General features: G+C 43.2%; 1 protein-coding gene across 2 annotated transcripts in view; it reads right to left on the reverse strand.

Moving 5' to 3' along the window:
• Afg3l2 (AFG3 like matrix AAA peptidase subunit 2) overlaps positions 1 to 14,932 on the reverse strand; it is a 42,684-nt gene that overhangs the window by 19,546 nt on the left and 8,206 nt on the right. For both annotated transcript variants that reach the window (XM_036204408.1, XM_036204409.1), the window contains 5 exons: positions 10,437 to 10,511; positions 7,913 to 8,037; positions 5,047 to 5,320; positions 2,443 to 2,580; positions 166 to 319 (listed from right to left, as the gene is read on the reverse strand). In XM_036204408.1, coding sequence (XP_036060301.1) covers positions 166 to 319; positions 2,443 to 2,580; positions 5,047 to 5,320; positions 7,913 to 8,037; positions 10,437 to 10,511 — 766 coding nt within the window. The remainder of the gene's footprint in view (positions 1 to 165; positions 320 to 2,442; positions 2,581 to 5,046; positions 5,321 to 7,912; positions 8,038 to 10,436; positions 10,512 to 14,932) is intronic.

Consider the following 14,932-nt stretch of genomic DNA (forward strand, 5'->3'; position numbering starts at 1 on the left):
ATGTGGATGCTGGGACTGGAACTCAGATCCTCTGGCCAAGCAGCTAGTGCTCTGCCATTAGAGAATGCTTTTTACTTTTTAAGGGTGGTGTCCCAATAAAAATCCTCACTCAGAGATCAGGACAACTGGAAGTTCAGTCTCACAGAAGGGTGACTGCTCGCTCACCGTCCATCTCCACAAGCAGCTGATTGAGCGTATTCTCCTGCTCACTCTGCCCTCCGAAGTTGCCTCGACCTCTCTTCCTTCCCACAGCATCGATCTCATCAATGAAGAGAATGCAAGGGGCATTCTTCCGAGCAAGAGCAAATAAGTCTCGGACCTTGACAGAAGGAGCGTGGGTCACTTGTTAGGTCAGAGTTACTAGCTTCACAAAACTAGTTTCACATCAACGCAGGGCTCGGTGGCACACACCTGTACTAGACACAGCCAGGAGGCTGGCGTAGGACTGCAAAATGGAGCACAGCCTGGGCTACACGGCAAACCCTGCTCCTTCTCAAAAGACCAGTAAGCCCCAACCTTTCTGTGATTTACGTTCTATATCCAGATATTTTCAGTTGTAAGCAGTGGAGCTGCTGAGATGACTCTGCATAAAGGTGCCTGCCACCGAGCGGGCAGACCTCTGAGTGTGAGCTCCTGGACCCACCTAGTGGAGAGCTGCTCTGTACGTGCTGTGGCACACACATATACACACAAAAATAAATAAAAACATAATTTTAAAAAACTTAAGGAGCCAAGAAATGGAAAGTGATAGTAATGACGAAATGACGACTGTCTTCAGATACGTAATTATCACTTCTGGTAACCCACGTGTTATTGTGCCCTGGCTGCTGCATCTGCTGTTTTTATAACACAACAAATCAGTACTGTGCATCCTGCCCTGCAGACACACGGCAGCTGACCTCTACACTTACCCTGAGCTGGGTACTCAGCTTCTGCGAGGCTCACACTTTACGCCCAAGGCTACTAACAAGTAAGGACTCTTAAGCCTCCTCACACAGGGCTCAATTTCCACACCCACAGCCGACCAACACAGAGCTCACAATGAGGTTCTTGTGCACAACTCACAACAGGGACCTCTGCTGGCACCCCTGCACCTGGCTGTCCCTCTTCAGGCCATAACTTGGGAAGACAGAAAGAGGAACAACACCAGCCTCAAGCCCTTCCAAGTGTACAGCCCAGCTTCCTGTTACCCCTTCTTGCCTGATTCTGGATTCTCATTCCTACTCGTCCCCCTTGAGAACTCCAGTCCCAGTTCCAGGGCAGTGATCCAAAGACCTCCTGCCTGCAAGCCCGATGCTTCAGCTCCCGGCCTGAACTGGACTTGGTACCCTGTAAAGCTCTCAAGTGAAGGCTTTGCACACTGCTCTTCAGGCCAGCTGGAGTCTACCTACTCTCTACTACTACTGTTTTAAAGAGATACTTCTTTTTTAATTTTAGCGTATTTGACCTGTGTCTAAAATGTTAAATAAAAAAAAAAAAATGCTGTCGAAGTGCAATTGGTGTCATAGTATTTCAGTGCTGGTGGAGACAGCACAGACACTTGGGAAAATCCTGTGGTAACCTGAAATCCCGTGCTGAGTGAGAAAGCCAGGCATACGGGACCACACAGTGGGTGCAGCAGGGCATGCTGTGGCCCCAGCTACTCAGAAAGTGAACGCAGGAAGGTCACTTGAGCTCAAGAATTCAACGCCAACCTAGGCAACATACCAAGAGCCCATCTCAAAAAGACAAGACCACAGACAAAACAAGGGGCAGCTCCAGGTCCAGTAGATCCGACCCCTCTTCTGTCCCTGTGGGCACTGCTGGAAAACATCCACACATAAAATAAAAAGAACTGTGTTTTCAAGACAGGGTGTCTCTGTGTAACAGGCTGGCTGTCCTGGAACCTACTTTGTAGACCAGGCTGGCCTTGAACTCAGAGATCTGCCTGCCTCTGCCTCCTCCCAGCTTATTTTTTAAAAATACAAAACAAGACAGATGACACATCGTCCAATTCCACTAGTTTGAAGTGTCTGAAACAGGAAATCTAGATGTTAGATTCTGCTTAGGGCTGGGGGATGGATGGACCTGGGTTTCTTCTTAAAGTGACTGAAATGCATTACCAGTTGCACAGATCTAAAAAGCATTTAACTGTACACTCCTGTCAATTACTAAATATGCCTCAATAAAGTTGCTATCAAAAGAAATGACCCATCAAGTAAAGCCACTTATTGAAATGTATTAATTATCTGAAGAATGGCCTACAGTACTGGCTGGGTGAGGGAGGTGGATGGGAATCACACAGGCCCTGCTGGTACAGCCCTCCCTGGAAGACTGAATGAGCAAGTGACCAGTGAGAGGTCACTCTGGGGACTCCAGGGTCAGGGTCACCCTCACCAGTCCACACCCAGAGGCAATGGGTTGGAGTCAAAAGTTCTATCATCAGAACAGAACAAGACTTACTCTGGCTGGACCAACACCCACAAACATCTCCAGAAATTCAGATCCACTGACGGTGATGAAGGGAACATTGGCTTCTCCGGCTGTGGCCTTAGCTAGCAGCGTCTTACCAGTCCCTGGAGGGCCAGTGAGGATGGCACCCTTCAGACACAGAGATTACATCTAATCAGAATTCTGGAAACAGAAACTGCACATCCATAATAGTTCCAAAGGATACTTCTGTCTTTAAATCTCAGTGACAAATAGAATAATTCACATTATAACAGAATGTTCTTACAGTAGCAAAGATAGGAGGGTTGTTAGAGAGACAATTCTGTTTCAAGATAACCTTGTAACAATGTGATGTGCAATCTATAAAGACCGTTAGTGTGGGGCAGCTCAGTGGCAGACTTGGCTAGCATACACAACTCACTGGGTTTCATCCTCAACATTACAAGGCTTTGGGGTTTGTTTTTTTATTTAGTTTTGTTTTATAATTTATTTAACTTTATTTTTTGTGCACTGGTGTGAAGGTGTCAGATCCCCTGGAACCTGAGCCACAGACAGTTGTGAGCTTACAACCATCTGTAACTCCAGTTTCAGGGGATCCAACAGGCACACATGGTGCAGACATGCATGCGAGCAAAATATTCACACAAAGTAAATAAATAAAAATTAGAAAAAAAAAAAAAAAAAAAGCTAGGTGGTGGTAGTGCATGCCTTTACTCCCAGCACTCAGAAAGCAGAGGAAGGCGGATGGATCTCTGAGTTCAAGGCCAGTCTAGACAACACAGTGAAGACAGCAAGACCTTCACAGGGAAAGTGTCTCAAAAGAACCCAATAAATAAATAAATAAACATAAGACTCTTATTTCCAAATCTGTGTGTGGAGAGATGAAGAATATGGTCAAAAGACTCACTTTTCAAGACTATAATACAACATTCAAATACTTTTTTTTTTTTTTTTTTTAAAGATTTATTTATTGGAGCTGGGTGGTGGTGGCACACACCTTTAATCCTAGCACTCAGGTCTACAGAGCAAGTTCCAGGACAGGCTCCAAAGTTACACAGAGAAACTCTGTCTCAGGGGGAAAAAAAAGATTTATTGGGCTGGAGAGATGGCTCAGTGGTTAAGAGCACTGGCTGCTCTTCCAGAGGACCTAAGTTCAATTCCCAGCACCCACACGGCAGCTAACAACTGTCTATAACTCAAGTTCCAGGGGATCTGGCACCCTCAGACAGATATACATGCAGGCAAAACACCAAATGCACATAAAATAAAAATAAATAAATAAAAACTTATTTATTATGTGTACAGTGTCCCCGCACATATCCCTGCAGGCCCAGAAGAGGGTACCAGATTCAATTATAGATGGTTGTGAGCCACCATGTGGTTGCTAGGAATTGAACACAAGATCTCTGAAAGAGCAGCTAGTGCTCTTAACCACTAAGCCATCTCTTTAGCCTTCAAATACTTTTTAAAATCTGTTTATTTTCACCGGGCAGTGGTGGCGCACGCCTGTAATCCCAGCACTCGGGGAGGCAGAGGCAGGTGGATCTCTTTGAGTTCAAGGCCAGCCTGGTCTACAAAGCGAGTTCCTGGACAGCCTCCAAAGCTACAGAGAAACCCTGTCTCGAAAAAAAACAAAACAAAACAAAACAAACAAAAAAATCTGTTTATTTTCATCTGCCTAGGTATGATATAAATGGCATTAAGTAATGGCAAATTATTTTACCATGAACATAACTTTTTAGTCCATATAGATGGGACATGAAAATCATAGAATTCCTTTTACGAAGCTTTTATCAGACCACATAATGCCACCATGGGAGAGAGAAGCAGATGAATCTCTGAGTATAAGACCACCCTGGTCTACACACCAAGTCCCAGGCCAACAGGAGCTACATGGTAAGACCCTACCTACCTACCAAACAAAGGCATTTCTTTTACAAAGTATTTATCTGTATTTATGTATATATGTTTGTGTGTGTGCACATGTATACAGATGCCTACAGAAGCCAGAAGAGGCCACTGGATTCCCTGGAGCTGGAGTTACTGGTGGTTGTGAGCTACCTGATGTAGGTGCTAGGAACCAAACTCCAGTCTTCTCAAAGAACAGAAAGTGTTTGATCTTAACTGCTGAGCCATCTCTCCACCCGCTAAGCATTTCTTTAAAGTAAACTTTATTAATGAATTATTTTATCCACTTAACAGCTAATCCACGCTGGGCCTTGTGGCACAGATCTGTAATCCCAACTCCCTGGAAGGCTGATGCAGGAAGATAGCAAATTCAAGGCCTGCCTGGGCTACAGGAAGTGCTCACAGCCAGCTGAGGTAACTGAATGAGACTGTCTCAAAAGTCTATGTAAAAAGAGGGCGCCAGTGTCTCCTGCTCAGTGATAGAGAACCTGACCAGCACACACAAGACTTAACCACAGCAAGTTGCTAGTTTATGCAAAAACAAACACTTTCAGGAACACACGAAACTCATACAGCGAGATACAGAAAACAGGCTACCGAACTGACCCAGACAGAAACAAAGATAGGAAGAAGAATGGCTAGAAAAATAAGTAATAAGGTGGCAGCTTCAGAGACACACGAGTTAATCCTCTCCAAGCATCTTTTTACCTTTGGGATTTTTGCTCCTAGGTCTTGATACTGCTTTGGGTTTTTCAAGAAATTCACGAATTCCATTATTTCTAGCTTGGCCTCCTCGCAGCCAGCCACATCTTTGAACTTCACATCTATCTCATCCTTTAAGACCTTGGCTGTGGTTTCCCCAACACTGAAGAGTCCACCCATTCCCCGGCCGGTCCGACCAATGCCAGCGGGCCCTCTTCTTATGGTGTAGAGCAGAAAAGCGATAATGAGCACGGTGGGCAGCATGCTCAGCAGGAAGGAACTAGAGGGACGACACACAATGACACAATGGTAAGACTGGTGCTGTCTCCTAACGCCTCAGATATCGGGGCAACCACTGAAAATCTTCAAAAGTCTACTATCCTCAAGTTTCAAAATATTTTAGTGGTCTGTCTGAGGCACCGGAGAATCTTGGCTTATCTGTATCATTAAAGTAAAGGCATGGAATAACAAGAAGAAACTATCTCAACATGCATGCATGTATGATATCTCATATGCACAGTACTGCTAGCTACAAGCCAGTTTCTTCTCTTTCCAATTACTCACTGAAATGTTCAGCATAATCCTGGCATTCATCTCAGACTCCAGCTCTCTTGCTGGGAGGCCTCAACCTCAACAGCATGTCAATTTGGATAGGAATGCGTACAATGTCCAACATCTCTGCCCTGAAGCTCCATAGGTCTCTCCTGGTTAACAGACTTAAGGCTCTCTTCCAGCAGAACCTCTGCAATATGGAGCCTGCATAGATGCCTCAAAGCCTGGGCATGGAGTCCATCTTTTGTCTTAATACCCTTTATTCAATGTAACTTTCCAGTACAAATTTGTTACTTTTTAACAGAGTTTTAAACACTGTTTTAAAAAAAAAAATTTATTGGGCTGGAGAGATGGCTCAGTGGTTAAGAGCATTGACTGCTCTTCCAAAGGACCTAGGTTCAATTCCCAACACCCACATGGCAACTCACAACTGTCTGTGATTCCAGTTCCAGGGAACCCAACACCCATGGCAAAAAAAAAATCAATGCACATAATAAAAAAATAAATAAATAAAATAAAAATAAAAAAGAACTAGGGAAAAATAACCTCCACTGGAAAACAAGTTTACAGACAGTGCAATAAAACTTTCTACAGCTTATGAGCATCCCTAATCTGAAAATATGAAATCTGAAATGCCCAAAAACCCGTAATTTTCGGTGCCAACATATGGGTCTTTTTTTTTTTGTTTTTTGGTTTTTCGAGACAGGGTTTCTCTGTGTAGCTTTGTGCCTTTCCTGGAACTCACTTTGGAGACCAGGCTGGCCTCAAACTCACAGAGATCCTCCTGGCTCTGCCTCCCGAGTGCTGGGATTAAAGGCGTGCATCACCACCACCCAGCCGCCAACATATGCTTAAAACTTTAGAATTTTGGACAAATCTGAATTTCAAATTTTGGACTAGGGATGCTTAATCAGTAAAGTCTATTCAGACATTCCAAAGTTTGAGAGCATTTCTGGCCCCAGGCATACCTCGTAAAGGCTAGCAAACCTGTGTAATCTAGTCGACAACACCAATAGCAGCTTATCAAATTAGGCACCCATCTTAGGATCTTACACAAACGCACCCCATCAGCTATGTGGCCTCACACTGCAGCGGGAGGGGAGAGACAGACCCAGCTGCACAAATCTCTACCAACAGTGAAATGAACACTTGAGTTCCTAGGCTGGCTTTTTCCTCATATATACAGAAAAATGACCCAGTGTTGACGTCACTGCCAAGCTGGCTGTCTCCTAGCAGGACATACCCTCTGCATTTAATGAAGATGACCCAGGCACTGGGATTACAGGTGTGCACACCACGACAGACCACACTGATGCTGGTGAATGAGTGGCCTACTAAAAACCTACATCCCAGCCAATATATTCTCAACATATAAGAGCATCTGCCCAAATTTCAACTGCAGTTATTCAGGTGAACCCTAGGAGAACTAGTTCTGAAGAAAAAAGGACTTTTCTTCCTCTTTTTTTTTTTTTTTTTTTAAAGTGTGTACAAATTTTTGTCTGCAGAGATGTCTATGCACCATGTGCACACCTTGCACTCACAGAGGCCAGAAGTTGGCACTGGATCCCCCAGGGACTAGAATTACAGATACTTGTAAGCCACATGTGGGTGCTGGGAATTGAACCCAGGTCCTTCAGAAGAGCAGCCAGTGCTCTTACCCGCTGAGCCATCTCTCCAGCCTGGAAGAATTTCTGAAATCCTGGAAAACGATCAACGATAAGGGTAAATGACAGCTAAAGCTGGGGTGCTACTTCTTCACATACGGCTCGTCATGCAAAAGCCCCCAACAGCAGCACACTGGGCCACAGCACTCTACATCCTCTTAATCAAGAGAAGCATAACCATGTAGAAAAGAAGGCAGTCATGTGCAGAAACTACATTACTAATGACGTATTTTTCTATTTGGCCAAACAGAGCAAGGCCTGCTTAAGACTTTAACTTATGGGCACTGAAGAGATGGCTCAGCAGTTAAGAACACTAGCTGTTCTTCCGAGGTCCCAAGTTCAACTCCCACCAGCCATTTATAATGGGACCTGATGCCTTCTTCTGGTGTGCAGGTGTACATAAGGACAAAGCACTCATCTACTTAAAACATGTAAACAAAAAAACCTTAAAAAGACTTTAAATTTGTTTAGCAATGGTACTCAAACCTGTTTTTCTATTACTGATTATTTTTCCAGCGTTCTGAGACAAGGTCTTTCTATACACCCAAGGGTGGTCTCAAACTCCTGTCAATCTTCTTGTTCCAGTCTCCCAAGTGCTGGGATTATGGTGTGTGTACCATCTCTGGCACAAATCATATACTTAAAATATTTCTTACCCATCACTTTCAGTAATGTAGACCACAGGTACCCGGTTTTCCCCTTCTATGCCCAATTCTTGCTGCAAAGTCTCCAGATTCCGCTCAAAGGTGTCTACGCTGCCAATATTAAACCAGACGTACTGCTATAAAAACAGAAAAACAAATATCCTAAGGATGAAGAACAAACAAAACTCTTGAGTTTTCTAAAGCATTTAACTCAGCTGAGAATTTTTCAGAGCCAGGTGGCGGTGGTGGCGCACGCCTTTAGTTCCAGCACTGGGGAGGCAGAGGCGGGCAGATCTCTGAGTTTGAGGCCAGCCTGGGCTACCAAGGAGTTCCAGGACAGCCAGAGCTACACAGAGAAACCCTGTCTCAAAAAAAAGGAAAAAAAAAAAAAAGAAGAAGAATCTTTTAGAAACACTAAAGACTTATAAGTACATAAATAAAAATTTAGTTTAAAGACATGGTATTTGTTTTGTTTTTAACTTGGTGAGAACACGTGGCCATTCTTGGCAAGTAAATATTTCCTTAGCAACATTCCTCAGTGGCTTGAAACTTAGAATTCAAAGAACAGCACTGGGATTAGAGAGGTGCTCTGTGGTTAAAGCACTGGATGCTCTGCCGGAGGACCTCGGTTCAGTTCCTAGCATCCACATATCAGCTAACAATTATATCTCCAATTCAGAAAATCCAACACCCTCCTCTGGAGCCTCTACAAACACCGCATGCACATGGTACACAGACACACATACAGGCAAAACACCCAGACATATCAAATAAAATAAAATCTCAAAATAAACTTTTTTTTTAAAGAAAAGCATTTAAAAACCTACTTGAAAAGAAAATCCCTTCTGTAGATGAACAAGTACTCTTTTCTTCTTGTCCATTTCCCAGGGGCCTATTTCCAAAGTAAAACCCAGTGTAATACAACAGTAACAGCTCCAGTCGGCTGTGCACACGCTATGTAAGGCACTGCCAACCCCTTGATGTGTCCATTAACTCATTTAACCCTGAGGATCCTAAGAAGTGGGATGGGGTGACAGTGATAATCAGAAGTTGGCCAGTAGAAAAGTACCAGAAATGCTATGCTGGGCATTACCCTTCTAATACTTAGGGCTCAGAGGGGATTTCTGGGGTCCTGGGGACAAATACACTGAGGAACCTGGGGGAGACAGCTATTCTACAAGACAGCACAAAAATAATGACCCCCCCCCTCAGGATCCACAGGAAAAGGGTTCCAAATCCCAGGGAAATCTGAGCTGCGTAAGTCCTTCTATGAAATGGGAAGTATCTGAAAACACTACATCCTCTATACTTTAACTCTAGATGACTTCAAGTGCTCAATACAATGGCAAATGCTATGGAAAGAGTTACTATGCTTTACTGGCTAAGGAACAGGGATGGGGAAAAGCCTATACACACTCAATGCAGCCAAGAATGACCCTGAACTCCTGAGTCAAGCACTAGGATTACAGGTGTACACACCAGACAGACTACAACCTTAATACAGGGCTGGGGATACAGCTCAGTGGTAAAGTACTTGGTAAGCACCTATAGGGCTCTAGGTTCAATCCCCAATATCACAGCTCCAACAAAGCATACAAACTTGAAATATAAACGCTTACTGTGGCATAATGAAGAAATAAAAATAATACAACGCTATAAATTTTAGATGCAATGTTTGTGTATGCCAATCCTAGAAAACATCGAGGCTGTCCTTTAGAGACAGTACCAGAGGAGAGTACTGACAGATGGAGACTGACAGCCAGGGAAGGGTAATCACCAACAGTGGGTGCCTAGTGAGGCTAGAGCAGCCTGTAGGGAAGTCAGACCCTGGCAGAGGACAGCAGAACTGCAGATACCCAGGACTGGGAGCAGGGGTGGGGTCAGAGCAGGGAAGGGGTGGCATCATCTGGGAGCCCCCCCCTTCATAAGCTCCTCTGTACATCTGACACTTCTGCTGTCTCTAGATGGAGACAAACTAGGTGGACCCGAAATACAAACTATTTTAAAATCAGCAAAGCCAGGTATAATGGTTTATGCCCGTACACTTGTAGGGGCATGAAGATGGCCCTGAGTTCAAGGGCAGCTTGGGTAACAGAGTAAGACCCTGTTTCAAAAATAAACAAATAAAAACTAGGGAAACATATCACAAAAAGGTTGAAGACAAATGAACAGAAAGAATTCTAAACTGATTTCAAAGACACTACCTCAAAATATATGGAACTTAAATTTTAACATTCCCCAACCAAACAAATGTCTTCAAGAATCATAGACTATTTTGGAATGCTGAAAACTGGGCTCTTCTTCACTGTGTCCTAGGTAGAACACTAAAATGATTACCAAAACCAACCCAACACTGAAGCCTCTCCATACATCAGCACATGCACACACCAGCCTTAAGGGTTACACCTGTGGCACACCAGATCCCACGGTCCCCAATGTACATATCTATGTAATGCAAAGGATGTTTTCTTGTCAGTTCTAAACCTGAAAAAGGTTAAATTACTACTAACTGACGTCAATTCACAAAATTACTTACCCCATCAACCGGAGTTTTTCCTGGTATAAAGGTCACACGAACGAAACGCTTGTTGACAACTTCTAGTCTGTCCACCTAGAATGTAAAAAAAGTAAAATATTTAAAGATAAGTTTACAGAAAATACTTGAGATGTTATTTTATTCTCATTATCAAAAGCTGGGCATGGTGATGCATGCTTTTAATCTCAGCACTTCAGGAGCAGAGCCAGACCAATCTATCCAACAAGTTCCAGGTCAGCCAGGACTACTGCAGGTTTGAGACCTTCTATCAAAATAAGGTGGAGGGGTGAGGAGGAGACGGAGAGATGGCTCAGTGGTGAAGAACACTTGCTGCTTTTACAAAGACTCTGGATTCCATTCCCAGAATCCACACAGTGGGTGGCAACCATCTGGAACTCCAGTCCCATGGTATGTGACACCTCTTCTGACTTCTGTAGGCACCAGGTACACACATAGTGCACATATAAATGCAGACACTCATAAATACACATCAAAATAAATAGTATTTTTCAAAAAGGCATATAACTTTTTTTTTTTTCAAGACAAGGTTTCTCTGTGTCACTTTGGCGCCTGTCCTGGGACTTGCTTTGTAGACCAGGCTGGCCTCGAACTCACAGAGATCTGCCTGCCTCTGCCTCCTGAGTGCTGAGATTAAAGATGTACACCACCACAACCAGGTGCTTTCAAACTTTTTCAATGGCTGTTTTTTATTCACCCTTCTTTTTCCTCCCACGTTTGCAAGGCTTACCTACACTGGCACTTGAGATGCTATTTTACTTTAAAATTTCTTCCTATTATTACTATTACTTTTGTATGTGAGAGACAAAGAGAGGGGAGGTATGGGGGGTGGGCATTCATATACCACAGCAAGCATATGAGGTCAGAGGTCAACTTTGACAGCAGTCCTCTCCTTCCACCTTATGTGGGCTCCTTGGATAAAACTCAGGTCATCCAGTTTCACAGTAGGTGTTTTGTTTGTTTTCTCGAGACAGGGTTTCTCTGTGTAGCTTTGGAGCCTGTCCTGGAACTCACTCTGTAGACCAGGCTGACCTTGAACTCACAGAGACGCACCTGCCTCTGCATCCCAAGTGTTCACAGCAAGTGTTTTAACCACTGAACCATCTTGCCAGCCCTATATCTGATTCTTAATGACATTCTTTCCTCCCTGATTCTAATAATACTCTTGAAATACCCTATCTGAAGGACAGTGACAGGATGAATCCTTCAGGACATGTTAATTTCTCATGATCTACTTTTCAGAAAGTCTGCAAAGTGCCAATGACAAACTGTAGGGTGTTCCAGAGTAACTGCAGAGAAACTAGAACCCAGGGTAACTGCTCATCTGGAGAGGAATGCCTGAAAGCTCTGCCTGGGAATTTAAGGTCAGCATGTCTCCTCTCAGAAAGACAGTGACCACAAGGACTAACAGTAACAAGTGAGCATGACTACTACGCCCCACACTGGACTACAATCAACCTACCAAGCCATATACTAGAGGAGCCCAGATCAACACTGAAGGCACTGAGAATCTACTCAAAGAAATTATGGCAAGATTTAGAGAAAGAAATAGATTCAAACGTAAGAAGCATCTAGAACTCTGAATACACACTTACAGAGAAGAAACTCTGTAACGTACTATGGTCAACAAGTCAAAACTACAAAGCCAAGAAACAACACTAAAAGCTGTAAGGAGGGGATGTCAATTCATCTACAAAGGCAAAACCTGAGAATGAGGTCAGATCTCTCAACAACCCCAAGAGCCAGGAAAACATGAAATAGCCTATTTCAAGCAAAGCTTATATCCTGCAGTTATTTTGTGAAATTGACAGAGAAATAAGGACATTTCAAGATAAGCACAAATGAAGGCAGTTCATGACCAACAAACTGGACTGCCAAAGATACTTACAGGAGTATTACACACAGAAGAGGAGGAGGGAACAATCCCACTAGTACAGGAAGATTAACTCTAGGCACAGGAATGGGTCAATGGGAGAAACCAGGAGAGCATCTGCCATGTCCTCCACAGGAAAGCAGCAAACCCAGCACTAGAGGAGAAATGAGCAGACAATCCAACTAACCAGAAAACAACAAAACCACCAGAATGTAGTAAGCACCTCTCTACAGTAATACACAAGTGGCCGAGCATAGTGGTGCAGGTCTTTAGTCCCAGCACTCGGGGGCATAGGCAAGCTCTGTAAATTCAAGGTCAGCCTGGTCTACAGGACAGCCAAGGCTACAAAGAGAAACCCTGTCTCAAAGAAACAAAAACCTAAGGAGGGGGCATGCTGGGAGCCGAAGAGCTGACTCAGCAGTTAAGAGCACTTCCTGCTCTTGCACAGAACCCAGGTTGGACTCCCAGCAAGCAGATGAGGTGGCTCTCAACACTCTACTTCCAGTTCCAGGCAATCCAATGCCCTCTGGCCTCTGCAGGCATTGACAAACACATGGTACACTGAATTATGTAGGCATATGCAAATATACATAAATAAGAAAAATAGAGACTAGCTGACTGAATCAAAACACTGAATGAAATGAAATGAGAACATGACCACTGCAAGGCATGATAGAGGAGGTTTTTACTGTAGATACGAGGAAGAGTCCAGAGCAAGGAGAGAATAGTGAACTAAACCATGGCCAACAGACTAACGTGGACCATGAGAGAAGGGAGAGGAAGAGAAGAGAGAGGAGAGGCCCAGAGGACTAAGAGCCGAAGACCAAGAGAGGGCATGGCCAGAATGGCAGGGTTATGGAAGAATGAGAAGCAAGGGAAGGAAGCCCATGAGCTGGAGATGTCTAGGGTGGGGGCGGGTGAGAAGAGCTGAGAGGAGCCACAGGTGCTTAGGGAGTCTGGAAGCCAGCGTCCACTTTGGTGTGCTGATAGACACGTAATCATTTGTCCCTGCTTTCCTTTGGACCTGACAAAAACTATACCCAACCTACTGTTGTCTCTAAAAGACATGCCTTCATTGGTAAAGACACCCACAGATTGGGAATAAAAGGACAGAAGACAATCTATCATGCTAACAGAAACTGAAGATAAACAGACGTGGCTATTCTGGTACATGGGAAAGTAGACTTCGAATCGAATTCACTAGAGATAAAGAAGGTCACTACATGTGAACAAAGTGAACAATTCATCAACAAGAGTCAGCAACTGTAAAGATCTATATATATGCATTGAAACGCTTGGGTTCCCAGTTTTACACAACCAAAACTAATGGACATTAAAATAGCATAAAGGTTCTAACACTAAGAGTGAGTGATTTCCGGGGCTGGAGAGATGGCTCAGAGGTTAAGAGAGCACTGACTGCTCTTCCAGAGGTCCTGAGTTCAATTCCCAGCAACCACACGGTGGCTCACAACCATGTGTAATGAGATCTGGTGCCCTGTTCTGGCCTGCAGTCATACATGCTGTATACATAATAAACAAATCTTAAAAAAAAAAAAAAAAAAAAAAAAAAAAAAAAGAATGAGTGATTTCTATACACTACTCTCATCTCTTGATAAACCATCCAAACTAAAGATAAACAAAGCAACCTGAGAATTAAACTACACCATAGGTCAAATGGATTTAACATATAGCTACAAATTATTCTATGCAATAGAACAGAATGTGCATTCTTCTTAGCAGCCTGAATCTTCTGTAAAACAGACCACATTCTAGACCATGCATCAAGTTTTAGCAAGTAGGAAAGAATCTAAATAATTCCCTGTATCTTATCAAGCCATAGTACAATAAAACTACAACTCAATAGCAAGAAAAACTAGTAACAACACAAACACAGGGAGACTGAGCATTGCATTCTGAATGGCCAGTGGTCAACAAAGAAATCAGGGAGAAAATAATTTATTAACAGGTGACATGATCTTGCTAAGAACACAGCTCAGTGGTAGACTGTAAGAGCACTTGCTTCATGTAGCAATGCATTATTAGAAAAGTATCTCAAAAAAAATAAAAAATAAATAAATTTTAAAAAGTATCTCTTATATTCTAAGAGATTAATAATTCTGCTAGATCCCCCCAAGTTAACAAGATACCATGGGGTCACTTAATACTGCTATCCTATTGTGTATTCAGCTTGTTTGTTTAACTGCATTAACAGAACAATGTAACAACCAACCTTAATTGTCTTGGATTTCCCATATAATCAGCTTTTATAATCTAAACTAATAAATAACTATAACCTTAAGATATGTACTCTTTCATGCCCCTGACCAAGAGCAATGCATGCATGTATGTGGGTTATGGTAATAAATGTTGGAAACTGTAAGTAGATTGTAAACAACCTTATATAACAAATATCCACCACTGATGTTGGAAGCAACATATAGACATTGCTTGATAGCATACTTGTTATCTGGGTCAGCTGGGGCCATTTGCAATGACTTCATCCCTTGATAAACTTAAGACTTCTGTAAAGTATCCCTCGTTCCTCCCCATGTGATGCTTACTGTGCTCTCCAACGGAAGAGCACAACCCTTTGTTGGAGACACAC

Source organism: Onychomys torridus, chromosome 13 (assembly GCF_903995425.1).
Source record: "Onychomys torridus chromosome 13, mOncTor1.1, whole genome shotgun sequence".
Lineage (NCBI taxonomy): Eukaryota > Metazoa > Chordata > Mammalia > Rodentia > Cricetidae > Onychomys > Onychomys torridus.